General features: G+C 42.1%; 2 protein-coding genes across 2 annotated transcripts in view; both read right to left on the bottom strand.

Annotated features, from left to right (window-relative positions):
- The window catches only part of gabrg1 (gamma-aminobutyric acid type A receptor subunit gamma1), a 29089-nt gene extending 9011 nt beyond the window's left edge, over nucleotides 1-20078 (bottom strand). Inside the window, exons 1-8 of the mRNA XM_077537898.1 lie at nucleotides 19772-20078; nucleotides 16319-16483; nucleotides 16041-16104; nucleotides 13246-13466; nucleotides 12852-12934; nucleotides 11412-11549; nucleotides 11177-11329; nucleotides 9854-10056 (exon numbers count right to left, since the gene is read on the bottom strand). Coding sequence (XP_077394024.1) covers nucleotides 9854-10056; nucleotides 11177-11329; nucleotides 11412-11549; nucleotides 12852-12934; nucleotides 13246-13466; nucleotides 16041-16104; nucleotides 16319-16483; nucleotides 19772-19842 — 1098 coding nt within the window. The 5' untranslated portion in view covers nucleotides 19843-20078. The remainder of the gene's footprint in view (nucleotides 1-9853; nucleotides 10057-11176; nucleotides 11330-11411; nucleotides 11550-12851; nucleotides 12935-13245; nucleotides 13467-16040; nucleotides 16105-16318; nucleotides 16484-19771) is intronic.
- A 1592-nt stretch (nucleotides 20079-21670) lies between these two features.
- On the bottom strand, nucleotides 21671-22911 carry LOC144031866 (uncharacterized). The gene is made up of 5 exons (XM_077539352.1): nucleotides 22426-22911; nucleotides 22249-22295; nucleotides 22111-22161; nucleotides 22009-22042; nucleotides 21671-21891 (listed from the first exon to the last, which is right to left on the bottom strand). Exons 1-5 carry the CDS (start codon nucleotides 22550-22552, stop codon nucleotides 21671-21673), a joined length of 480 nt encoding a protein of 159 aa, XP_077395478.1. The 5' UTR covers nucleotides 22553-22911.
- Nucleotides 22912-26005: the final 3094 nt, after the last annotated feature.

Below are 26005 nucleotides of genomic sequence, written 5' to 3'. Positions count from 1 at the left end.
ATAAGCTTAATTAGACATATAAACAGTGGCTGTGAGGAATAGAGTTTCCTGGAACAGCACCTGCAACATAAATATCCAAGAGGGAAATTGTGCTGTAGGCTACAACTGGAATAGGTCTAAAAATAGTGGAGATCAGTCTTAAAGTAACAAATAAAAATTTGTTTGGTTGTTTGAAAACCTTAGGGTATATAAATAACACCAGTTTATTTGGGCTGACTGCTCAGGTCCAAAGTACGGCAAGGCGGGCTCAGAAATACGCCAAAAAGGCTGATCAAGGGGAATGTTGAAATAGGTATGAAACCTAATTGAAATATCCCACCACTAGTAGTTACTAATAAAAGTTAGCTAAAGTAATAGCCCTTTTGTTAGTAGAGAAGAAGTGACTCTGTAACCAGAGGCATTGAGTAACCAGAGGCTATAGTAAGTCCCTGACCCTCTATGCGCAAGAGGGAGGCAACTGAAAAAATAGCTTCGACCTACAACTATTGTAAAATCGTAAGGCAGCAGAATGCAAAAGCCAAGCGAATCCAGTGAAAATTTAGTGACCTCGGGTCAAGAAGGGCCTGAGGCACTGCAACAGTCAGTTCATGGACAACCTCATATTCAAACACGGCTTTTTCTTCATGGGCAAGGTATAGGAAATTGGCATCATGAAAGAAGAGAAGCAATTAACTGTCTAAACCCGTCTATCCCCCCAGATAAACTCGGAGGGTTGATAGAAGATACTATTCAGGATAAAGGCATTTTTTATGCTGAACTCACAGGACAGGGATATTTGCTAACTGCTGTAGTTAAACATCCAAGTGTTGGACAGACAAAAGAAAAAGGTGAAATATGGCTAAAATGGTGGGTGGAAATATTCAGCGAATATAATGTTGTGCAATTGGTCAGCACCCAACCAGAATTTGATCCGGTGGTAAAAATGCTCGCCGCAACAGCCCAGATAGAAGGGAAGTTGATAAAGCCTAGTGAAACGAGAGCTATGCCCCGCTTAAAAGAGTATCAACCACTATTGGATCAAATAACCGAAATAGCAGTATATCGAAAACAGGGAAATATACTGGAAAGTGGAAGTGAAATTGATTCAGATTATGAACTCACACCTGAAGGAATTACGATGGAAGATACAGACACGGAATATGACAACAAAGAAAGTGAGTGGCAGGCTAGAGAGGAAGTGAGACATAAAGCACTAACTCAAAAAATGAGTCCTCTTCGGCTGCAGCCTCCGCTAATTTCTTTGCCGGATGAAACCACCAAAAAAGTGAATGTGGGAAATGGTATAATGCTATGTCAATTCCATGGAAATGTGTGGGAGATTGGTGGAAGCGCTCTTATTGTTCTCACTGATGTAAAACTCAGGCCGTACAATAGTAGATTCAGGGCGAGTTTAAAATCGTCAGCTGGAATAGAATATGAAAGAGAGAGAAGAGACATATGGAGCCAAGCTCCAATTGAGGAAGTATCTGATGCAAGGGAATACAGAATAACAAGTGGAGGAAGTTCTAACTTTTACTTTTGATAGTTCATTGCCCAGGACAAAAATGGACTCCAGAATTGAATCAAAGAGTATATATGAAAAATGTGATGAAACTTTTGGAGAGAGCTATAAATGGAGCTATTGATCAGGAAGCTACACGTGTCGTGATTGATGTGAACGGAATAAGATCAGGAAGAATGTTGTGGACAATAGCCGAGTCGGTGGCCCTAGGGGCCTTTAGGCTGCAGATCGCGACCCCTGTCACCCAGCTTCCAGATACAGAGTTTGTGGTGGCCATATCACAAGAACAGCATAACAGGAGGGAGGCCGAGGCCATGGAGAGATGGACCGCACGAGCCTTGCAGGAGGCCAGGCTGCAACTGAAGGAGGAAGCGCAGCGTCAGAAGCGGCGCCTGATGAAATCTCCTGAAGGAGCCGGGTCACCGGCGACGGAACAAGGTATGAGCACACATAATGTAACCTTTGGCCCCCACCCTTCCTCTGTCACAGGTTCACTAGTGAGTGTGGCCAAGGAGATGGTGTCAGATGATGAACAACCCGGCCCCAGCGGCCTTCCCACCACGCCTTGGAGGCCCTCGCTACCTGGAGAAGGTAGGGAAAAACTAACGGAGATAAAAAAATCACCAGGTAGAAATAGCATGCAGGATGCTGTGACAGACCCGGGCTTAGCGGCCTCCTCGCCGCAGGGAGTGGATGACTCATATAGGGAGTTGCCTCCTCCGACCCCTGTTACCAAAGAGGTCATGGGTAGGAAAGCGTTGAAGAAAACAAACAGAGATGCTGAGGTGATGGCTCCGCCGATCTCATCGTCATCCAGCGAAGAAGAAGAGAGTGAGGATGAAGGGGACACCGGCCCGAGGGCGCCACCTGAGGATGGGAGAGATGACCTCGGGTCCTTGGAGTCATTTGCCCCCCCGACCAGCCCTAACCATGCTCGGCAGCCAAAAGTAATAAAAGGAGAAATCCGCAAGGGGACCAAAAAACAGCAGCCAGTCCTAAGTGTTTTGAAGGCCTCGGAAAGGATAGCCCTGGACACCCGGGTTGGTTACCTGCAGACTAAGGATGACAGGCGTGTGTATGTGCCATCAGTAGGTCAAACAGAGTATCCTTATCCTGCTGCTTGGTTGGACAAACTCAGCGAAGAAGCATCCCTAACTGTGAAAACGAGTTATGGAGAGATAATTAATGTGTTGATGACCCCCGCATATCGTACATTAATAAATTGTACAATGTTGACTAAAAATTTCAGAGAAGGTTTTGTGACCGTGTTGTATGATGTTTTGCTTAAACTGGTGAAACAGGCGGCTTACTGCAAAGCTCAGACAGAGTTGAGAGAACAGGATGATGTCATAAATCAAGACGGGGCCGGAGTGGGGCCTGCTGGCGCTCAAGCAGGATCTGCAACTTCCTCATTGCCTGTCTCAGTCGCTGTTCCTCAGCAACAGCAAAACACGGCACAGCCTGTGTTAGCGACACAGGCCCCAAATGATTTGGCAATGTTAGATGATCAAGAAAGAAATATGCGAGCCTTCAAGGCTTTGAAGGCCATGGTTCGAGATAAAGACCCAAAAGAAACAGTGAAAGAGTATTTGTATGCTACTTGGCCCATGATCAAGGATGCCCCGGGAGGAGAAATAGCCAAAAAGATGTGGTTGCAATTAGTGATTTCCGACCCAGTGATGTCCCACGAAACCGCACAAGGAGTTTATGAACGATGGGTTGATGAAGACGAAGAAGATGAAGAGACTTATGTGACCCGGGCCAAGGAACAACTCAAAAAAGGGGTCACCTTGATGAATGTGTGGTACAAATTGAAGCAAATTATAACACCAAACAGGTACGTTAAAGTCCTGAGAATGCTTGTAGCAGATAAACCAAACCAAGCCATGTTTATTAAGATGGGACCGGAAAGTTCAGTTCTTAAGATTGAAGGGTCAATCAAACAATGGGACAGGCTGACGAAGCATTATAATGAAATGAGAAAGGAGGCTGACAACCGGCGTGAGGGCGACCAGCTGCGTCAATCTACCCCGAAGGCACCCCAGCCTGTCCAGCAAAGAGACATTTATAGCCAGCAGCCTCGAAGAGCTGCGTATGCTGGCCCGCAGCACACTGGGGCTTCATCCTCAAACAGAACGGGAGAGAGGTTTGTCGCAGTCGCGGCAAAGTTGCCGGAAGTGCACAAGCAGGAGAAGTAACAGCAGTGCTTGAAGGGCTGTCGGAAGTAATAAAAAGGCACATAAGTCATGTGCAGGTTATAACCGATAGCTTTTATTATGCACAAGCCCTCAAAAAAAGATCTAGCCATCTGGGAAGAAAATGGTTATGAGGGAGTGAAAGGGAAAATGGTAGCTCACAGTGAGTTATGGAGGAAAATAGCTGAAATGAGACTTTTATTAAAAATTGATGTTGTCCATCGAAAGGCACACCTTAGGGAAGGAAGCCACTGGCAAGGAAATGACGAAGTGGACCGATATGTTCAAGAAAGAAGGTTAATAGTTGTAGGAGCAGAAAACTGGAGCAGAACACCACAGGGAAAGGTGGTTCCAGACGAGTCCGTGCGGCAGGTGGCTGCGGCTGTACACCAAGCTATAGGCCATTCTGGCCCCATCCCCACAAGGAAAGAGCTGGAAAAGCTGGAACTTTGGATTCCTGACAGAAACACGGTCCGACTGAAAAGAAAAAAAGGAATTCAAGGCGTGGAGCAGTTTAAAGCTACATCCAGCTCAAGCCAGGAAATAACCAGGGAATCAGAATGGCAGCGAACATCGCCGACATCCCGCCCTTTATCAAACTAGCTTCAGTCAAGGGTGCGGTAATTACACGCCGCTCGCCAAGAGGCATAATGGCCGGATTGGCAGATTGCATTTTGGAAAATGCAAGGTGTGGATTTTTAACCACAGCAGTGGAGGAATGCTGGGGAAATTCTCTTTTAGAGGTAAGAGAAGCACAGCCACACTGAATCATCAATCACAAATTGATAGGAACAAAATGGGTGCATAATTGTTTAGGGTTACTTGTGAATAATACTGTAAAAGGTGTTTTGCAGGCTTGGAAAGAATTTCGCACTCGTGATCTCGCCAGGACCTGGTGGGGCTTTCGAAGCTGGGAAATGGAAAAGAAAAAAAATGGGTTCTGCCTTGCCTTAATATGTCATTTAATTATTGGATTAAATGTCAATATTTGGCCACAGTGTATTTTAAAGAACAGGACACTTATCCAGGTACGTCGCTGTGGTCACCATATTTATATTTTGGCCTCAGGCCTTGGATGATGAATTGCAATTCCGAAAAAAACATCCTGTTTGATTCAGCTGGCCCGCGAAAATTGTGGATCAGTGCCAAATTGGGGTGAGGTTTGCAAAAATAAATGGCCTTATGCAAATTTTAGTACTCCTGAAGGAGGCCTTTGGGTCAAATTATCTAATACCAAAATATGGAAAAGACGAATGCAAGCTGACAACCAACCTTGTCTTAAATGGGTGAATGATTATGGGCTTACACAAATTGAATATCCAAAATTCATGCCTGATCGACCTGACGCTTTATTGCAAATTGGGGAGGGACATGCATTTAGAAAGTCGCTTTGCCAGGGTAATCAAGTTTTAGGTTTTGATTGAATTGGAAGCAAAATTTATAACAGAGGAACTTGTTTTTCCCCTGCTGAACATTGGCTCCAACGTGGACACGGCAGCGACCTTTATGACTGCACGTGGTATGAAAAAATTGAATTGGTATTTGTTTAAACTACAAGAGTTGTAATCGATTCCACGTTAGATTTTGTGGAACAAGGTCTTGAAACCATTGGTTCAGGATTGTGGCGTGCTATAAGTAAATCAGGGAAGTGGATTTTACTTGGTTTGTTTTTGCTTACAGCAGCGGCCACAGCCTGCCTCCTGACCAAAACATGCGCCAAAAAGCTGCTCCTTCTCATATAGGAGCGTTTTTTTTTTTGTTGTTGTTGTCGTTTCACCCCAGGGAGAGAGTAATGTCAACAGAGAGACGATTCTGGTGGCTCGTTCTGTTGCTTCACTGTCATCCAGAACTGAGAGGTCGCTTGAACCAGCCAGAATCCCTCATGATGTGTCTGTAACGATCCACCAATCTGGAAGAACGGGGGTTCACCAACTGAACAGTATAGAAAACAATGATGATGAAAGTTGATTAAATAAATAGCCTAGAGAAAAAAAAAAAGGCTACATTTAACCTGCTGTTGCTCATTTGTTCTGTTATGATTTTATTTTGAGTAGTAATTTTGTTTTTTGTTTTAGAACCCTACTCCACGATGTATCCTGTGTGGAACAATCCACGTGAAATGTGCTTGGCTGGTGGGGGACGTGATGATGGGAAACGGCTGTTTCCCCCTCTCTTCCCACGCCAATTGGTTCTTCTGCGAGGGGCTATATGTTAAAAACGAGAATGAAGTTAAGTTGTATATATGCATATGTTCAATAAACTTCAAACTTCAAACTTCAAGTTGACATACGACATGACTTGGCACAATCCGACTTCCATACGGTGGTCTCTGAGTCCTCCGGCACACTGCAGTCGGCCCGAGGAGAGCCTCGGCATCCTGAGATGACATCCGTTGCATTACAACACACCTTGATGATGGCGCATGCCTGCTGATCTCGTCTTGGCGTTCACGCGCTGACTGGAATCCGTGGAGAGGTGGACCTCTCCCCTTGGCGCCTGCAGCCCGGCCGAGGGCTGTTCAACGGGATCCGCCGGTTGCGGTGGAACAGGTCGTTCCGGACGACCCTCACGATGGTGAGGTCACCCCTGCATCACCCGAACCAACTGCTGGGGAGCCTCCGGCTGGGGGTACGGGTGCTGCTCCAACAGAATTGCTCGTATCCTCCCCTTCTCCTGAGACACTAAGTGGCTTAGGACTTCTCCCTGCGTCTTCGCCCCTTCCGCTCGATGAGAATACCTCGGCGTCTGAGGTGTTGAGGCGCCTTTTTGACCCTGATCTCTGCGCCTCCTCCCCCCCCTCGCCTGGCGGCCCTGTCAGCTACCGTATTGATGGTCGCAGCGGGCTCTTGGTGCGTGTTTACGATCTCTCCGAGCTGGGAGAGGGGATCTCGGGGGCTGACCACAGCCCCATGGTGATTGATGAGGAGCGTGCGGTGAGCGGTTCATCCGGGGTTCAATGTGATGCCTGATGTCTGTGCGGGACCTGTCTCTCAGCTGTTGTGTGTTCCCTATCTCATATCTCATGTGGGGGGTGACGAGTAACACGGGCTGAGGGCTGAGCGGATGTCACCAAAAGTTAAAATATAGATGATGTCCTAACATGTATAATGTGAACCTGTGCCATGTATTAACAAATGAATGCAACGATGCAATGATTGTTTGAGATAATCGCTATGTCACACAAATCTGGTATGTCACACAACACTAGTCTGAAATGTCTTTGGTGTGGTTGTCAACTTCATTAGCGTTTAAACATGCCCCATAATTGGTAAATATACTTGTGAGCCAGCAGCCAGCATAAAACACATATACACATATCCATTTACGGTAACACAATTGCACACACTTTGCACACACAACACGCTCACATGTCAAAGCACATACTTAAATGGAGTGCGGGAGTAAAGGCCTTTTTGACATGTCGCCATGAGATTGCAAGAAACGTGGTTTTGACATAACATGTATTTTATTTGAGTGTGGTTTGAGTTTTATGTGCATATTAATCAGTATTGGTGTGGGGCATTATGAGTAAAAAGCTTTGAAGGGATTTTATTCACAAATGGGAAGTACAGTTTATTTTAAAGTCATGAATGTTTTGTCTGCATAGAAAATTGGACCTTGTCAACAAATGGGTTTTGCAAAGCTGTTAAGGTCGCAGTTTTAAGAGGAACTGAGAAGAGGAAGTAAGCACCAGACATTTAGAACTCAGCAGTTCAAACTTTGGTACGGACTGACTGGAACACACTCATCTGTGCTTAGTCATGCTATGTTCAGCATCCCGAGGTTATAAATTGGCGGGGACGAAACGAGGCGGGTGTGCAAAAAAGATCGAGGCTCTCTCTCTGTCGAGAAGGGCATTTTCGTCTCTGCGCCCCATTTACCCCTATATGCTAAATGAGGAAGTAATTCTAACAATCAAAATAAGAGTAATTTGTGGTAGACACATTGTCTTGATTGGCTGTTAAAAGATAATAGTTCCCCTTGTTTTGATCAGTTTTATTAAATTAAACAGCCGGGGTAGTAAATGGTAAACTTCCTCAATTATTTTCTTTGAGCTACTAGTTTAGCTCAAAGATAATTAGGCCCAGGTGGTTCATCACAGAATAGCTACCTGTCGTGTCTACCCAGCAAAGGAATAATTCTTTTTCAAAGCTTTTGCCCTTCTTTTTGGTTTTTGATTTTTCTATTCTTTTTATTTTTTCTTGTTTCTTCAATTGATGGTCTGGAGTAAGGAGCAACAAATTTGTGAGTACATGTGATTCTGTTCTGTTTGAATTTGTGATGTGACTCATTAATTTTTGTCATTAATCAACATATATTCATTATTGTACAAATTTTGCTTTGCTATTGGTTTGAACACTGATCAAGTAATAAATCAAGAAAGACAAGATGTGGTTTAGGGTTTTCATGTGTGTGGTCACATTAATCATTGATTTTTTTAAACCCAACCTTCACCTTCCTGCTTTAACACTTTTCTCTCACTATTTGAGTCATACTTAGAGATACCTTATTGAATAGATAATAGTTTCATCTATATGTCGGCTGCGTTCCCAAAAATTCCTGAAAGGTTATTTCGGCTTACATAAACAAATAAAACAAGCCCTTACGGTTCTAACAAGGACAGTAAAACATATTTAGGTCATTCTAAGTGCAACCGATCATAAGGAAAGGAGCCGCTGTAAAAAGAGTGTGATTAGATTTTATATCCTTAAATCATCAAAGGTTACTCGTTAAGGGTGTAGTCTAATGGAAGCCGGGGCTGACACTCTAAAACTGGGGCGGTGAGAACCTAAACGAATCCTTTTCGACGCCAGCTTGAAGCGACCCCGTCATCTCTGTAAATCCCGTGTTACTACGGTTTGAGATAAAAGGGGGGCCTTAACCCTTTGTAACGGAGAGTTGGCCAGGTAAGCGAGATCAGACAGACCCCATTACATTCCTAGTGAGTCTTCATTGTTATATTTTACGTTTAGTCTGCAATATTTGTACTGTCTTTAGAACAATATTTAAAATATGTCATTCATTGAAGGTGCACCTTATAATGCGCTTACCTTATATATGGAAAAAGTTTTAAAAATTGTCATTCATTGAAGGTGTGGCTAATAATGCGGTGCGCCTTATAGTGCGGAGAATACAGTAATTTACCTGGGCTCGGTTGTTCAATTCTCGGTTATTTTCACCACTGTTTAACTGCCGGTTAAATTCTGAACCTGCCATTAACTAACCGGCCGCTAAATATGCATTGTTCAAAAGATGGTTATTCATGCCGTTTGTTAACCGTATCATTTACGTCACTGGTTAGCACCGATATATCCCACAATTCCCCTTTTTGTTCATTTCCGGGTCGGCGAAAGCAATGGATACTCTCCAAATGACCCCTGGCACTCGCCGAAGAAGCCGGAAGTTTTCTGCTGACGAAGAAAACTTTGAACAATCAATGGTTGAAGTAATTTAGGAGTTTTTGTGACATTATTTATTTATTTTTAATTCATCATAATTTGTTTTGTTTTGTCTCTGTCCATTTTTAGAACTTGTCTTAAAAAACACATTTTTATTCTTTTTCTTTTGACTCAGCATGACACTTGGAATTTTATTACTGCTAAGAGGTAACGTGTGCTTAACTCTTCATCAGAATAATCACCAATGTCAAAGTCAAGCCCTCGATAGACCCTCTTTTTCTTGTGCTCAGTGGGCATCATGAAGCTAGCATTAGCCACGAACACAGAGTTAACCACAGTTAAAAAGTTAGCGGCGGTTCTTAGGTGTGTTAACTTTAACAGAGTTCTGAACAACAAGATAACACTGCCGTTAAAGTTAACGGTCAGTGAAATCTACTTAAATTAACCAATGGTTAAAGCTATAACCGAGTTTTGAACAACCGGGCCCTGGTTGTTGTCTGTTAGTACACCTGTGGTTTATTTCTTTTCAAGGCTACTTCAAATGGTTGCACTGGTTACGGCCATTGTTTGAGCTGTGGCTCTGATTGATTTTGCATCTTCTCTCTGCCTTACAATGGTTTTTCCACCTATGGACAGCTCTCGTTTCCATGTTGGTTACATCTCTATCTACTATAACCTCCCTCCTTACTACACATTCTTCGACCTCTTATAATTCACTCACATTTGTTTCTTATTTAAGAGCAGAGAATGTTACCCACGTGTGTGTTATTCTTGGCTTTAGACTTTTTGGTCTGTCTGTTGCTGGTGAAGTAATGCAGTGTCCCATACTCCATCAGAGCAGCGAAGGTGAATATGAAGCAGACAGAGACAAACAGGTCCATGGCCGTAACATATGACACCTTGGGCAAGGACTTTCTGGAGATGGTGCTAAGAGTTGTCATGGTAAGCACTGTGGTAATACCTGAAAGTAAGATCACAGAAATTATTATTAGATGAACCTTGGTACACTCATAATGGTATTTAATTGCATGACTGTAGTGACTTTTGACTACAGATGTTCCACTAAATTTTAAAGTGGTGAGAGTGGCATAAAATTTCCATCCATCCATTATCTACCGCTTATATGGGATCGGTTCGTGGGGGCAGCAGCTTTAGCAGAGAAGCTCAGACTTCCGTCTCCCCAGCTACTTCGTCTAGCTCCCGCAGGTGGATCCCAAGGCGTTCCCAGGCTATATGAGAGAGAGTCCAGTGTGTCCTGGGTCATCCCAGAGGGACATGCCCGGACACCTCTGCGGGGGGGGCATCCGAACCAGATGCCCGAGCAAACTCAACTGGCTCTTCTCAATTTGGAGGTGCAGCGGCACGACTCAAGTCCCTCCTGGATAGCAGAGCTTCTCACCCAATCTCTAAGGGACAGCCTGGACAATTTGTAGAGGAAAGTCAGTTCGGCCATTTGTATCTTGATCTTGTTCTTTCTGTCACGAACATAGGAACGTAGATTGACCGGTAAATCCTTTTTGAATCACAATGGATCCATACAGAGTCCACATTACAGCAGACGCTGCACCAATCCACCTGTCGATCTACTGCTCCATCCTGTCCTCACTCATGAACAAGACCCCCAAGATACTTGAACTCATCCACTTGGGGCAGGATCTCATCCCCGACCCGGAGACCCGACGCCACCCTTTTCCGACTGAAGACCCTAACCCTCAGATTTGAAAGTGCAGATTCTCATCCCAACCGTTTCACACCTGGCTGGGAACCGCTACAGTGAGAGTTGGATATTGCGGCTTTAAGAAGCCAATAGCACCACATCATCTGCAAAAGGCAGAGATACAATGCTGAGACCACTAAATCGAACCCTCTCAATGCCTCGGCTGCACCTAGAAATCTGTCCGTAAAGTTTATGAACAGATTCGGTGACGAAAGACAACTTTGGCAGAGTCTGAAGTTCACTGGAAACAAATTTGATTTACTGCCAGCAATGCGGACCAAACTCTGACACCAGTCATGCAGACTTAAGATATTCAAGGCTTAATCATTTCTAGCACACTTTAGAAAGAAAGACTACATTGAACCTAAAGATGTGCGAGCTGGGACGGCGTCCTTGTTAATCCAGAAGGAGACCCAGGAGAGGACCACAATCATACTGCATGGGATGTAGGTCTGGATGGTGAAATAACCCATCCTCCGACTCAGGTCAAAAAAGATCGTCATGATGACATATTCCCCTGACAATAAAGAGAAACATTCTATTAATTTTGGTAGGGCATTAGAGCTAATGAGAAAACAAAAGTCAATGTAATTTCCTACCTGACTGGGTGCGTGCCACATCAGAAGTATTTCTCATCCCTACAAAAGCAAACTGGTAAAGTCTCCAATATCGCTGGTCAGCCACCTCCACTGCTCTTCTTTGCCACCGGTATAAAATCTCATTCCGAGGGTAACCATCTATACGGTAGCCACCCGCGACACATACCATTAGAGAAAAGACAGATTGATAATTAATCTAGCAGGAAGTAAAACAGAACATTCATATCTCTAGAGTACTCTCTTTCGAGTACTGTGACAGAATTCAAAACAACATTCAAGATGGCAGCTGACAAGTTCAGACTCATAAAATTCTATCAAATGAGCATAATGACTTAAATTTAAACCAAAATAAAGGGAAAGAATTGCCACACATTTAACCCCTTTCCCAAAATATAGCAAAAGTGAGACTAATTCAGAATGAATTGAGCAAAAATAATTCTTCAGTGACGTGTATGAACAACACTTTTAACTCTTTGACTGTCAAAAACGTTTAATGACGTATTCTAAAATCCTAGTGAATGCCGCCATAAACGTTAATTTACGTTTGTTACGTTTTGTTTTTCCCCTCTGAATGGGCAGCGCAACGTCTTGTGCAGTGCTGCCTTGTCACTAAACAAAAGAACAGTGTCAAGTTCACTTTTGTGCAAAATGTTTTATCTTTTCACAAAAAGCTTGTTTTCTCTTTATATTTTTGTATTTTCGCTCATGTCACTCAAATGGTGATGACTAAAGAACGGAATAAGGTAGAAACATACTTTTTTTTGGAATGGAATTCAATCTTTCATATGGTATCCACCATGTTTATGTAGTCATACCGCACAATATTCTGTTTGCTTTGAAAGATGAGTGAAAATGCTTGAAATCGGCTGGTACCGTTGGGGTTGTTTTTTGGATAACGTTTGGCAGTCAAAAAGTTAAAGATAAGATTCTTGGACTTTTTAGACTTTATTGCCCCTAAAGGGGAGATTCTTTTACACGTACACGTTCGAGTTTAAGGATTTTGTTTTTTGGTTGTTTCAATAACTGATTTAAGCTCATTTGGTGAATTTCTGTTTAACTGCAATGCACCAAACAAACGATCATCTCCATGAAATGGTCTGCATTTTTCACTGGCATGTGGACAAGACAGAGGATGAAGCACAAGAGACAAGTGAAGGGTGGCACAGACAGCATGAATCAGACTGCAGAGGGTGTATAATTCATTACGTCTGTCAGTGCAAATGGTAAGAGGTGATGTCTTCTCTCCTTTGGCAGCGCAAATGATAGCTTGGAACAGGCTTTGAGAGGGAAGCTTTAAGCAGATGGATCTTTTGGCAAAGAAGATATGGGCATAGCCTGTACGCTAGTCCACTGAGAAGCCCCTATCGCCAGGCAAGGTAAAGAATTTGAAGTCAAGATGACGGGTTTAGAATGGGAGGGGGGAGACATTTGACCACCTACAGCTTGAAAACTCCAGAGGACACGAGTGCTCATCCATTGGAAAGTTATGCAGCTTAAGGTAACACTCCGCATTAATAGTCAACCTGACAAAAACAAAATTGTGACAGAGAGAAGGCAAGTCTCATCATATTTTCCCCTAACAAGTATGAATGAGCATAATAAAAAAATATATAGATTTTTTTTTTTGTGTGTGTGTGTCATCACGCCAATAAATGCAGAAGAAATTGTGTTCATATCATGCTTGGACAAATTGTGGCCACCTAAAATAAAACAAATACAGATGCACACACTCTCAAGCAGCACAAACAACAGGTATATTCTGAGCTTACTAGTTTAATGTTGCAAAGGCTTTAACAATGATTAGCAAACTGGCTGCACAGCTGTCTTGACTTACCTCAGTGTGTACATCACTCTACCATTGCTCCACAGCCTCAGTAGGCGGTTTGGCGTAGTGATCCAATGGGCGTCTGATTTCCTGGAATTTCTGAAGAATGTGTCGGGAATCCAGATTTTGCCTACCATGTTACTGTTGAGCATAAGTAGCTTCATTGAACTGTTGAACTTCAGTCTACCATCATACCATGTCTGGGCAAAGAAGATATCAATGGTGTATTCCTGTAAAATATGAAGAAAAAAAAAAAGCATGTCAATGCTAATATACCAACACGTCTTTCAAATGAACTTGAGAAATGTGTTTATATAACAACAACAACTACAGGTTTCCCTTATTTGAATGCAATTGCGTTTCGACTCTTTACGCTCCCGTTAGTGGCTAGTACTTGCTAACGCCGGAGACTTGTGCCATCATCATCATCGTACAACTGACAGACTAATTAAGAGACTAATTCACTATCTTATCGTCCTTAATTGGCAATTAAATATAATTTCGAGGTGGCGTGTTGATGTTGGAAGTCGACCGTAGCGTGAGGACGAGTCAAGCTAGCTGCCTTGAGTTGCGACGCCTTCCAGGCGCTGCGCAAGTCAAAATACAAATAAGGCAATTGCATCAATGGCAATGTGTTACTTGTACGGCTTTTATTTTGAAATTGGCCTCTGCAGCGCGTTACGCGAACTATGTACAGTACAACCAAAACCGTGGCGCTTTTTGATGCATACAGATCATGGCTCGAAGATGAGCTCATTAAAACATGCACTCGCGCCATGCGACTGGATTAATTTTTTACCAGCACAGGCTGTAGAGTTGCCCACATTTGCGTGTGAATTGGTCGCAGTGTCGAGCCCTTACTAAGGGCCTAAATATAGCACAGAAAAACATTTGCAGTTGAAAAAAAAGCATGATGATCAGATGATAAGCAAGCTAACGGGTCCCATCTCTTTGATGGTCATTTGTCAACTGTAAATATGTGGAAATATTGGATACAGGTACTGTCATCAGATACAGTACGTGACAAGTGTTCTTTTCATGTTTATTTAGGCCATTACTCAACTCATTAGCAAATTATCCATTGAAGTTTTCATTGTTAAAATTATTAGTGTTTTTATGTTCCAATTACGTTGTATGTATTGGGTGAAAAATTTGTTTTATGATGTTTGTTTTAGAAGCTGGTCTGTCATTATTTGTGTGTATGCATGATCTGAGGATGTTCTAAATTTATTCGAAGAATACACACATATTCAAGTCCAAAGTACAGTTTCATGATTATGCACGTTTTGCGCACAAATCAGTGCGACGCATGTTAGATTATGAGGCTCAATGTGTTTAGAATTTATTTTTTTGTTGTTTACATCATTCCTCTGTTTGCAGCATTTGGCCATTTGCAGCAGTTTTAGGAGTTTGTGTGTTTTTTAGTATGGCAGTTTTGCAGCGCGTTTTTCCCTGTTGACCACCATATTTTTTGATGAAGAAAAAAAATGCACTTCAACAGGAAGAAATACTCTAAAGATAGGCATATTCTTGACATTTGCAATCAGAGACATCTTTATGAATGTAAATACAGAGGTCAAATGTGACTTTCCCATAAAGCATTCTCATAAGCCTCCAATGTTCTGGAATGAGATTCTTTACAATTTTAGTCTCGAAGTCCAGTCCTTGAGGGCCGGAGTCCTCCCTCTGCCTGTTTTCAAGGTTTCCCTACTCCAACACACCTGATTCAATGATCAGGATCATTGCAGGCTCCTGCAGAGCTTTTTGATGAGCTGATCATTTGAATCATCTGTTTTGGACGAGGGAATCCTCAGTCTAAAACATGCAGGACTCAAGCCTTCAAGGACCGGACTATGACACCTGTGTTTGTGATCAATTAAACCAAGGTCAGCCCATAGCAAAATCTAACAAAGGGAAATGGAGAAGGAACGAAAAAGCTCATGATGCAAAGCATCCCACATCACTTGTCAAACATTGTTGTGGAAAATTGAAGTGAAATAAAGGCATGAATGGCTGCTGATGAAATAGGCTTGTAGAAGTCTATAACATAATAACAGTCCAAAAACGTAATAAATTTGTCCTTTTATAAATGTAATAGGGCGAGTGGTTAGCATGTCCGCCTCCCTGTTCTGAGGACTCGGGTTCGAGTCCAGGCTTCGGCCTTCCTGGGTGGAGTTTACATGTTCTCCCCGTGCCTGCGTGGGTCTTCTCCGGGTACTCCGGTCACCTCCCACTTTCCAAAGACATGCATGGCAGGTTAAATGGGCGCTCCGAATTGTCCCTAGGTGTGCTTGTGAGTGTGGATGGTTGTTCGTCTCTGTGTGCCCTGCGATTGGCTGGCAACCAGTCCAGTGTACCCCGCCTACTGCCTAAAGCCAGCAGAGATAGGCTTCAGCACCCCCCGCGTCTCTTGTGAGGGACAAGCAGTTAGGAAAATGCCCACATGGATGGATGACGTTATTTTGTGCAGAATGAATGAAAAAAGCATTTGCTATTAGCGTCTCTCTCTCTCTCTCTCTCTCTCTCTCTCTCTCTCTCTCTCTCTCTCTCTCTCTCTCTCTCTCTCTCTCTCTCTCTCTCTCTAGCTCTCTCTCTCTCTCTCTCTCTCTCTCACTCTGCTGGCTGATTACAGCCAGTGATGGGATTTTCGGCTCTTTTCGATAATCTGGTTCATTTGGATCGGCTCTTTTTGGCTCTCAAACGGCTCTTTTAACTTTAGCTTTAAATCGGTGAAAATCAACGGGCTCAGTACAAGATGTATTTTCGGGAGTATGTGAACTGAAAATGAGAAGAAATAGTCTCACCATATTGATAGGGTCGACGGGTCCAATGCTGTTGACGTATACTGCTGTTTCAATCACAGTCGGCCTCACTAAAGAAATCAGAGTATTTATAATAATTTAAGATCGGAATTACAAAATGTAATTTTTCTACACTACACACTGAAATATTTATACAAGTCACAGCAACCAGTTCACGCATAGTGTCAAGACACTTCAAGTCAATTTGAATTTCCACTTTTACCGCTATTACTGTGCTTGTTTTAGGTATCAGATATCAAAATAAATAGGATGAGTTTTACTTGCCTCCAATATCAGGTCGTAGTTTGTTGTCATAGCCTTGCAGAAGTTTATTAAGTATCATTGTAACGTCACTTTCATAGACCTTTGGAGATAAGACCCAGGTCTTATTAATGGGTACATCTTCGTAATCTTCCTCTTCTTGTTTACCAGGCTGAAGGGCTCCACTGCAAAGAACCAACAAAACATGACACAAAAATATAAATTAATAAGACAAAATAGAGGCACTGCATGCTTATTTTAAAATGTAAGAATTAAAAGCTTCTTATTTTCACAAACACATATCGGGGTACCATGCAAAAGTTTTGGGTTTTCATAGCCTTGAATGAAGGACCCTTAAAGGTTGACGGGCTGGCTACATGCACGTCTCTCATGTCAGCGACTGTTGAGTAGTTGGAGGTAAAGCTTTGGCGGCTATGTTGTGGAGTTATTCCTCTAGCTGTGTATTATGCTAGCATCGATTATCCTCGGGTTGAACCAAACTCCCGTTTGAACCAAAACACCTCAGTCATGAACATAGCCATTTCCAGCCAGTTGCAATTCCGATGTTCGTTTCATGGACCACAAATCTTGTGTTGGATTAATGACGACTTGGCAGCGATGGTTTAGGACGCTAACGCTAGTAGCCTACTAGCATCATCATGAAACCCAAGAACTTCAGAAGCCTATGAGGCTCTACCCACCCTGCTGCAATATCATTGCCTGCACCGTCACTGGAAGGATATGATGGACATGCCATGAAGAGCCATAATGGTTTAGTGTTCATAAGGGGGGGGAAAAAAAGCTTGAATTAGCTCCGCTCTGCCGTCCGTCAGCAATGAACGTGAATGAACGTGCAGAAACACAAAACAGTGGTTCCGTCTCTTCCTGGTGGCGCAAGTATGTTTTTTTAAATTACTGTACAAAGTATTTTGATGTCAATATTAACTTTAACGGTGAAATACAACTTAAGTCAAAATTCGGCTTACATCGCCAGCATAGGAACACAAATTAGGGGTAAGCCGGATATTCGTACAACACGAGTATGCGGGAGGGAGGCTTGATTTTTCTCGGATACGAATAGAACACGGATAGACTTCCTTAATATCCGTGCTGAATGAAAGCCGGCCCCTCCCTCCTCTCCGCGGAGGGTGGCACACAGGCAGAGAGAGAGGCAGAGAGAGAGGAAATGTCCATGCGACGTTGCCTTCTGGAACGAGGACAGTAATTAAATATCGCTTAGTCATTAATTTTTCTTCAATGATATTCTCCAACCACGTTAACTAGAACTACCTCATATTTGCTCAGAAGAGGGTTTCGGCCTTCATGATGTCACAACACGAAGTTTGTGAGTTTTCGCGAATCGCTGTGGGCGTTGCTAAGCGCTGAAAACAGCGCCAATTTTGAGAGTCTAAACTGGCACAGAAACACATGAAACCTGTCACACACATCTGGCCTGGCAAAATGAGCAATATTTCATCGTGAATTGTACTAATTTTACAAAAATGACTCAATAGCGCCCCCTAGAAATTTTTAACGAAACAGCCCCGGTTGTACGTTTAAGCAAGATCTATGAAAATTTTTAGGTGCATGAGGGAGCCCAAGACCTCCAAAAGAGTCTATTGGACCCATATACTAAAATGAACAGGAAGTGAGCTATGAATTTTTCAATGTCCCATTTTTGTTGATTTTTGCACATTTACAGGGGGCATACTTTTGACCACTTTTCCTACACGTTTCATCTAATTTGCTTCAAACTTGACCTGTACCACGTCAAGACCTGAGCCAACGAGGGGGAAAAAAATCTTGACTTTTCGGAATACTATATGATGAGGGCGGGGCATCAAATTTTAGTATTGTATATATTTTTTTAATGTTTTGGAATGCTGTGCAGCTGCAGCACCATTGACAAGGTTGAGCTTGGTTCGTGTTGCGTCAGCCTCTCACACTGGTTGCCTAAGTTTGTTTTTATTTAACTGGTAAAAGCATTTACTCACATGCACAGCTGAACACACTTCGAAATCAATATATATTAGATCCCCACCCCGACTGTAGTCCATAAAAATATGAATATGATTACAAATTAAGCTTTACACACACAACTTAACACCCTTTAATAATGTTAGGTACTAAAAATTAAATCATAATTAATAAAACATTGAAAACAAAATAAAAAACGCTATATGTGCTGTATTCAGCAGTATTTTACCGAGTTTATAAAAAAAACTTTTTCTGTAAATAGTTTCTTTACTGTTGTAATCAAAAACAGTGAATATTCATTTTCAGACTGTTCTGTTTCAGAATTAGTTTAAAAGAATCGCCCAGAAAAAGTGTTCACCAGCCGGCCGTTTGCTCACTAAGATGATGTTTGCCTTAGACATTTCCGAAGGATTGTTTTTTTTGTGTGTTTGTTTGTTTGTTTGTTTGTTTGTTTGTTGAAAAAAAAAGAAAGAAAAAAAAAAAAGAAAACATCCGTGGATCAGTTCTTTACAAAACACCAGGCCAAAAAAAACAAAACAAAAAAAAAACACCTCTGAGAGAGGAGAACATGAACCAAAGAGGGCAAAAAATGATGAGGACAGCAGTTAAAAAGGTAAATAACCATCATTTTTATTCTTTATTCTTTGTTTTTTACATTATGCATAACTCTCATTTATTGTGCAATAATCTAATTGTAACATGTAATTGTTACATGTTTTGATGCATTTTTATGCTTTATAAAACGTTTATATCTGAATTTTGGGAGGCTTGGAACGGATTAGGGCATTTACATGGAAAATGCGTCTCTACTTAAGAACTTTCTTCCAGAACCAATTAATTTCGTAAGTAGAGGTACCACTGTATAGCGCTTTTCACAGACACAAAGAAACAAAGTGCTTTACAGGGTTAAAAACACACATACACAAACCAGTAGTCGGCTGCTGCCACACAGGGCGCTACCAGGTCCACTTACTGGGAGCAAACAGGGGTTAAGTGTCTTGCTCAAGGACACTTCAACATGGTCACCAGGAGTGAGGATCAAACCCACAACCTCAGAGATGGGAGATGATCACTGAGCCATGACACCCCACATACATATCAACTGCGCTTGAAGATTGCAAGTTCAATGGCCATTATTTTGCATTGTCATTATGCGGTATAGTAGGCATGGACTCAAGCCATCACCACGGATGCTGCTGAGAAGTTGTTTTCCAGGCAACGGGTAATAATCAAGACTCCCATCATATGACATTACACTTGCTATAACGCAAATGCTACACAACAATACTGAAGAGGAAGAAAGAAAAAAAAACAGTTCACTTTGACGACCAAGTAAATCCAGATTGTGAAATCATACAGGCTATTTCTCCCTTTAATAACACGACACTGTAATTGCAGACAGAACGCTGCAGTCCGATGCATTTTTCAAGCTTGACAAACCGCCGACGTTCACATGATGGCACTAGGACTTTGTTATTGCGTCGGTGCACACTTACCAGATTCCAAGCACAGCAAAGAGCACACACGGGCTCATAGCATGCGCAGCCCTAGCGAACAGAAGCTTCATTTATGACCCTGACTCGTTTCCAAGGAAACCAAGAGGGAAATCGGAGCTGTCTTGTCAGGAGGTCTTCTAAATTAAGGTTATATGTTGCGTTGACGTGATGAGAAAGGTACGTCCATGATCCGTGTGGAGGAGGCGGAGGAGGCAGATAAGGAAAAAAGAGGAGGAGGAGGAGGGAGAATGTTGCTAGGGGCTGCTCCAGCTGCTCTCCTCCATCTACCGTGCCTGTCGCTGCTGGATTCTCTTCTACGATTGGATCATCTAAACATGGCCTCTTCATGTAACCAATTGTTTTTTATTCAAGGGAAACTGGAAAAAAAATCTCATTTAGCTTAAGTGCAAATATATATACATATATATATATATACATATATATACATACATATATACATATATATATATACATATATATTCATATATATATACATATATATATATATATATACATATATATATATATATATATATATATAATAGGTGTCAGTCGATTACAATTTTTAATCGTAATTAATCGCATGACTTCAATAATTAACTGACGATTATTACATTTTATTCCTCAATTTATATCTACATTTTCAATAAAATAAATTTTTTTCCTAATTTAACTATGGTTTTACTTTTTAGTCATTGATACATAATTGAATTATATATATATATATATATATATATATATATATATATATATATATATATATATATATATATATATATATATATATATATATATATATACATGAGTGTGACTGATTTGTGTTGAACATTTTTCTTTCACTACAAATTAGCATAATTGCATTTGTGAGACAATGTGTCATGTTTTGGTTTTGTGGGGGTGGGATTTTGTTTTCTTTTGGTGTTTTTGGTTGTTTGTCATGTGTTCCTTGTCCCGTTATGTCTAACCACGTCCACCTGTGTCTTCCCTTCCCACTGTGTTGACCAATCAGCTCCCCAAGCCTCTTGTATCTTGCCCAGGTGTATGTTGTTTTCTCGTTACCATGTGTATTTAGTTACCCTGCTTTCTTTCAGTTCTTGTTGAGTCATTGTTGCTGTTGTTGTTCCTGTTCCTGTCCCTGTTAACCCATGTGTTTTCCATGCCATACCTTGTTGCCCTCGTGTTTTCATTATTAGTTTGTTTTTGACCTTGTTAATTTGTATTTTTCCATAGTTCCTGGTTTACATTTTTTGTTAATTAAATCCTTTTTACTTGCATCCCTGCCTTGCCCTGTTTTTGTTGCCCCCTGCATTTGGGTCCTGCCTCCAACTAGTGATGGCGGGATGAAGCCCCGTGAATGTATCGAGTCTTTTGGGCCATTTGCTTCGCCAAAAGGCTGATCAGTCGAGGCCTCATTTAACTCTTTGACTGCCAGCCATTTTCGGAAAAGGTAACCCCATAGTGCCAGCTGATTTACAGAATTTTACCGATCTTTCAAGCTCCACAGAAAATGTTGTGTTAGGACTATGGAAACGTGGATACTACCAAATGAAAGATTGAAGTCTCATCTTTCATCTAAAAAAAAGGTTTGTTTCTACCTTATTCGGATCTTCAGTAATCAACAATAGAAAACAGCTTCGTTTCACCCAAATCCTCTATTTTCTTCCAAAATACGGAGAAATCAAGCTTTTTGTGAAACGATGTTATTTCATGCACTCTAGTGAATTTGGCACTTTTTTTTTTTTTGCATGAGTGATTCTACAAACACCTAAACTTCTATAAAACACTACCCCAACAATAAAAAATGTTTTTGATTGCAAAATAACAGTTTATTTACATGCAACAGTAGCAATCCGAACAAACAATTTGGAAAACTCTTTGCAAACTATTTACACGTGCGTTTTAGTCAGTCTGCTTCTGCATGGACTGATTTGCGTAGAGGTTGGTATGATGAACGATGTGCTGGAGAAGTTCATCCGTGATGAAGAGCTCCAAGATGTCAGCTGGCAGATGGGAATTTAGCTCTGCTGCAGCATCCCTTGGTCCTGGTTTTGCAGCAAAGGGGAAGATGGTTGGCTGCCAGCCGAATTCATCAACTTCAAGCCAGCCAGAATCTTTGGGATCTGCAAATATACATTTCAATATCATATATTATTTTAGAGCAGTGTGATGCAATGTGTGTGTGTGTGTGTGTGTGTGTGTGTGTGTGTGTGTGTGTGTGTGTGTGTGTGCATGTTTACCTTTTTTTCTTGGATGTATTGGTTGATGCACATTCTGTAAATTATAGAAGACGTTTACCATGAAATATTTTATTAGTGCTGTGGAGAATCTTTTCTTTTTACCTTTGTTCTGCTCACTGTGAGAAGGGTCACTTTGGGCCCTATGAGGAGGAGCTGAAAGAAACGTATACAATTACAATACAATCAAAAGACTTTCCTTTTATTGTTGCAGTGTATTGAAAACGTTTTTTATTTGTTTACCTTTCTTTGTCGTAGAACCAGCGGTCGGACGTTGCTGTGAGCACGATCTATAAAATATACATTCACGTTTGTATAGGTAATAGATGTTTTAGTGTATATCAGCACATTTACACACGCTGCTAGCAGATCGCCCAAAAAGTAATCTTACTAGCAATCTCTTAGCATGTTAGCGCTTACCTTCACGTTCTTTGGAAGACTGTCCAAGACTGTCTTGCATCGGACCCATAGTAGTCGTCATCGTCCGATGAAACGTCATCTGTGCAGACGTGCTCGGTTGTGCACCACTTTTCTCCGGTGTTAGCATCGCTAGCCGGTGGGGCCTTAGGACGTGGTCGAAACGGCCGCGTCACCGCTTCAACTATGACTTAACCCCGTCATCACTGTGCTCTTGAGCACTGGTCGATGCTTTTGAGCTTTGAAAATAAGGATCAAGCGTGAGCTGCTTGCCATCTGTAGCCTTTTTTGACTCCCTTAGCCAAGTTAGCCATTCTCTCCCCCTCAACACTGTAGCTCAGCCTCTCTTCTTCTACTGTTGTCTCCTACCCGATCTTGTCCAAAAGACTCATCACAGCCATCTAGTGGCCAGGAATACTCATATAGTAACCCGATCGGCTTGATACTTGGAGCACAGCTGCCCAAGGCTTTCCTCCACCCGTTTCCATAAAAAAAACATAGTAGACGTCAATTAACATCTATGGCGGCCTATCCTAGGATTATACTGAACGTTTTTAAACGTTTATGGCGGTCAAAGAGTTAATAGCTCATTTAGTAGTGCTGACATCAGCTGGTCATTTGGTGTAACGCAGATGTTATGTGGTTCACAGGCAACAAATCAGTAAATCTGTGCACAAAATAATGGAAGTTTTGTCCATTAAATATTGTCCGTATATTTGTCAGTTGTATGTTCAGTTACTTGATGTGTTTGTGTAACTGGGACACACATTGGATAGAGAGAATGGTGTATTTTATTGATTTTTGTTAAGGAATAAAATCATTTTGACTGTGTTTGGGCTCAGTCGATTCCTTTTTTGGGATATGATTTCCCCTGCCTTTGAGAAAACCCTCTCGCAGGGGACAGAGGAAGCAGGCGTGCAAAGGAACTTAAGTGCCAACTGGTACAGATGTGGGTAAGTTGTTTTGTGGTCCTTCCAAAAGAGCAGTGGGTCCTCATTCCTTGAAATGTATTTTTGGGTGAGGTACCGTTGTACTTCCACAATAGCCTCTGCTTCTGCATTGGACGCGCCCCGTCTCTCATTCACCGACATGTCAAATAGACTCCACAGGTTTCCGCCACCTAAAAAAAAGAAAGAAAAGAGTTCATGATAGTATTTTCGTAAACATATAAAGATATAAAATCTTACCTGAGCCAGATGCAGATTGTGCCGTCGGATTTTCCTCCCTCCCTTGAGGCCTTTGTGGGGCAATTGCTGGCAGAGAGATGATGTTGGCGCATTCCATTTTCAGTCTTTTAACAGCCTCATTTGCCCTTGATTCACTGTGGAATCCCAGTACTTTGAAACGTGGATCCAGCAGTGTTGCCAGTGTCATTACACTGGCAGTCTCCAATTTGGACAGATGATCCTTCAGCCTTCCCTTTAAAATATCTGCCAACATTTTTGGTGTTTCTGTCGTCACATTCGATGCTTCACAATCCACTGCATGTAGAAGCATTTTCATTAGTGGTATCACTTTAGACCCAGACACCCGTTTCTCCTCTGAAAGCTCAACGGTTGCCTGGTGGAATGGGCCAAGCACTTTAATGACTTCTTCGATGGTTTTGAAGTCACTGGAAGTGAGTTGGGGAAGGTCCACCGACAGAGAAGTAAGGGCAGCCCCCATGGCTTCCCGCTGCTCAAAGACACGCTGGAGCATAAGCAGTGTGCAGGTTTGTACCTCCATCAGCAACTTGTGTTTCGGTCTTCCCATCGCCTCTTGCATGAGCGCACCTGCCCTTCCGGTGCAGGGAGACTTCAGCGGAAGGCACTGTTAACTCTTTCAATCCCACGCATTTTCTGACAAGGTAACTCCAGAATCCCACCAGATTTCGTATATTTTCACCCATTTTCAATGCTTATTAGAATATTGTGTGCTATGACTAAATAGACATTTTGGGTGTCGTTTGAAAGATTGGGGTCTCCTCTTTCATTAGAAAAAAAAAGTATGATTCTACCTTATTCTGTTCTTTAGTAATCATCATTTGAAAATGGCTTGATTTGACATAATTCAAAAATCTCGGGCAAAATAAGGAGAAATGAAGCTTTTTGTGAAATGACGCATTTTCTGCAAAACAGTGACTTTTACAGTAATATTTTTTGGTTTAGTGACATCTCAAATATCTCAACAGTCCTTGCCTTCCATAAAACATGAAAAAAAAACTGAAAATGGGTTTTTGATAGCAAAATAAGGATTTATTTACATATCTGATAGCGTGTGTAAACAGCAATATTTTCACATTTCACAAACTATTTACAAAATGTTGATTATTTACAGGAATGTTTGTGCATGTGTGTGGGTGTGCGTGTGCGTGCTCGTGTGTGCGTGCTCGTGCGTGTGCGTGCGTGCTCGTGCGTGTGCGCTATTTACGTACTATACAGGGAAATAACAGCTCCATTTTCACATTTGATAAACTATTTACAAAATTGGGGTTATTTACAAAATATGCATGCATGAATGGGTGCATGGGTTTTGTTTCGAAACCCAATAGTGTCTTTTGTGTGATCGCGTGTGAAGCTTTCTTCTGCGTTCAGGGGGACACTGCAAGATGTTCACACGCTTGTGCCTCTGCCAGTGTAGTAGCTGCTTCTGTAAATTACAGAAAATACTGTGATCAAGATGTAATTTTTATTATTGTTGCAAGGTATTGTGATTTTTTTTACCTCTCGGTCGCACTGCGTGTGACAGCGAAGGGGCCATTTGTGTACGCTGCCCCAACTGTAATCGAATGTTGTGCAACATGCGTTAGTTAGTACGAGGTTACAGACATTGCACATACAGTATACAGAAGCATGTCTGTGAATATTCTCATCCATCCAAGTCATTTCATCCCTGTCACATTCAATATACTGAACTAGTACAATTGTGATCACTCGATTTACAGAATGCTAAACGTTAGCTTACCTCCGGGGCTTCCAGGAGCTTTCGGGGATAAATCGCTGCTGCTGTTACCTTTGCCACACTTGAATTGATCTGTTCAACTGGTGAAGGCGGCTCGAATTCGCCAAATTCGTCACGGATTCCTCGTCAGATGACGTGGACTGGTCAGAGATACGACGATGCAAACTTTCACTCCGTGTCTCAGAGAACGCCGGAGGCGGTGGCTTCTGAAGTGGGCTCCCGTGACGTTTTTGTCGCTTTTCACAGTCTCTTATGCAGAATCCGGCTCCTTGATCTTTCTATTCGTCATCTCTTGACCGATCGTGACAAACGCTCTGCTCAAAAGCGTGAGCTTTTGTTTTTAGCGGCCTCCGGTTAGCCGCCGTTAGCACTCGTCTTTTCTCCCCCAGCCACCGGCCCCCACCACTCCACAACACTCCGCCTTTACTAGGAAATCACATCCTTCTCGTGTAAAGAGACCATCACTGCCATCAAGAGGGCACAGTTCGTCACTTCAGTGCTTCACGGGCTTAATATTCAGAGGGAAACTGCCCAAGAGTCTCATCCACCCATTCATAAAAAAAAAACACATTTGACGAACTTTTTCGATTTCGGGTGACGCCCACCGGGTGTCACATGACGAACTAGTTCGTCGGCGGATTGC

The sequence above is a fragment of the Festucalex cinctus genome, chromosome 12 (genome assembly GCF_051991245.1).
Source record: "Festucalex cinctus isolate MCC-2025b chromosome 12, RoL_Fcin_1.0, whole genome shotgun sequence".
NCBI classification, from domain to species: Eukaryota; Metazoa; Chordata; class Actinopteri; order Syngnathiformes; family Syngnathidae; genus Festucalex; species Festucalex cinctus.
The sequence above is the reverse complement of the archived record's forward strand: the minus strand, read 5'-3'. Positions and strand labels throughout refer to the sequence as shown.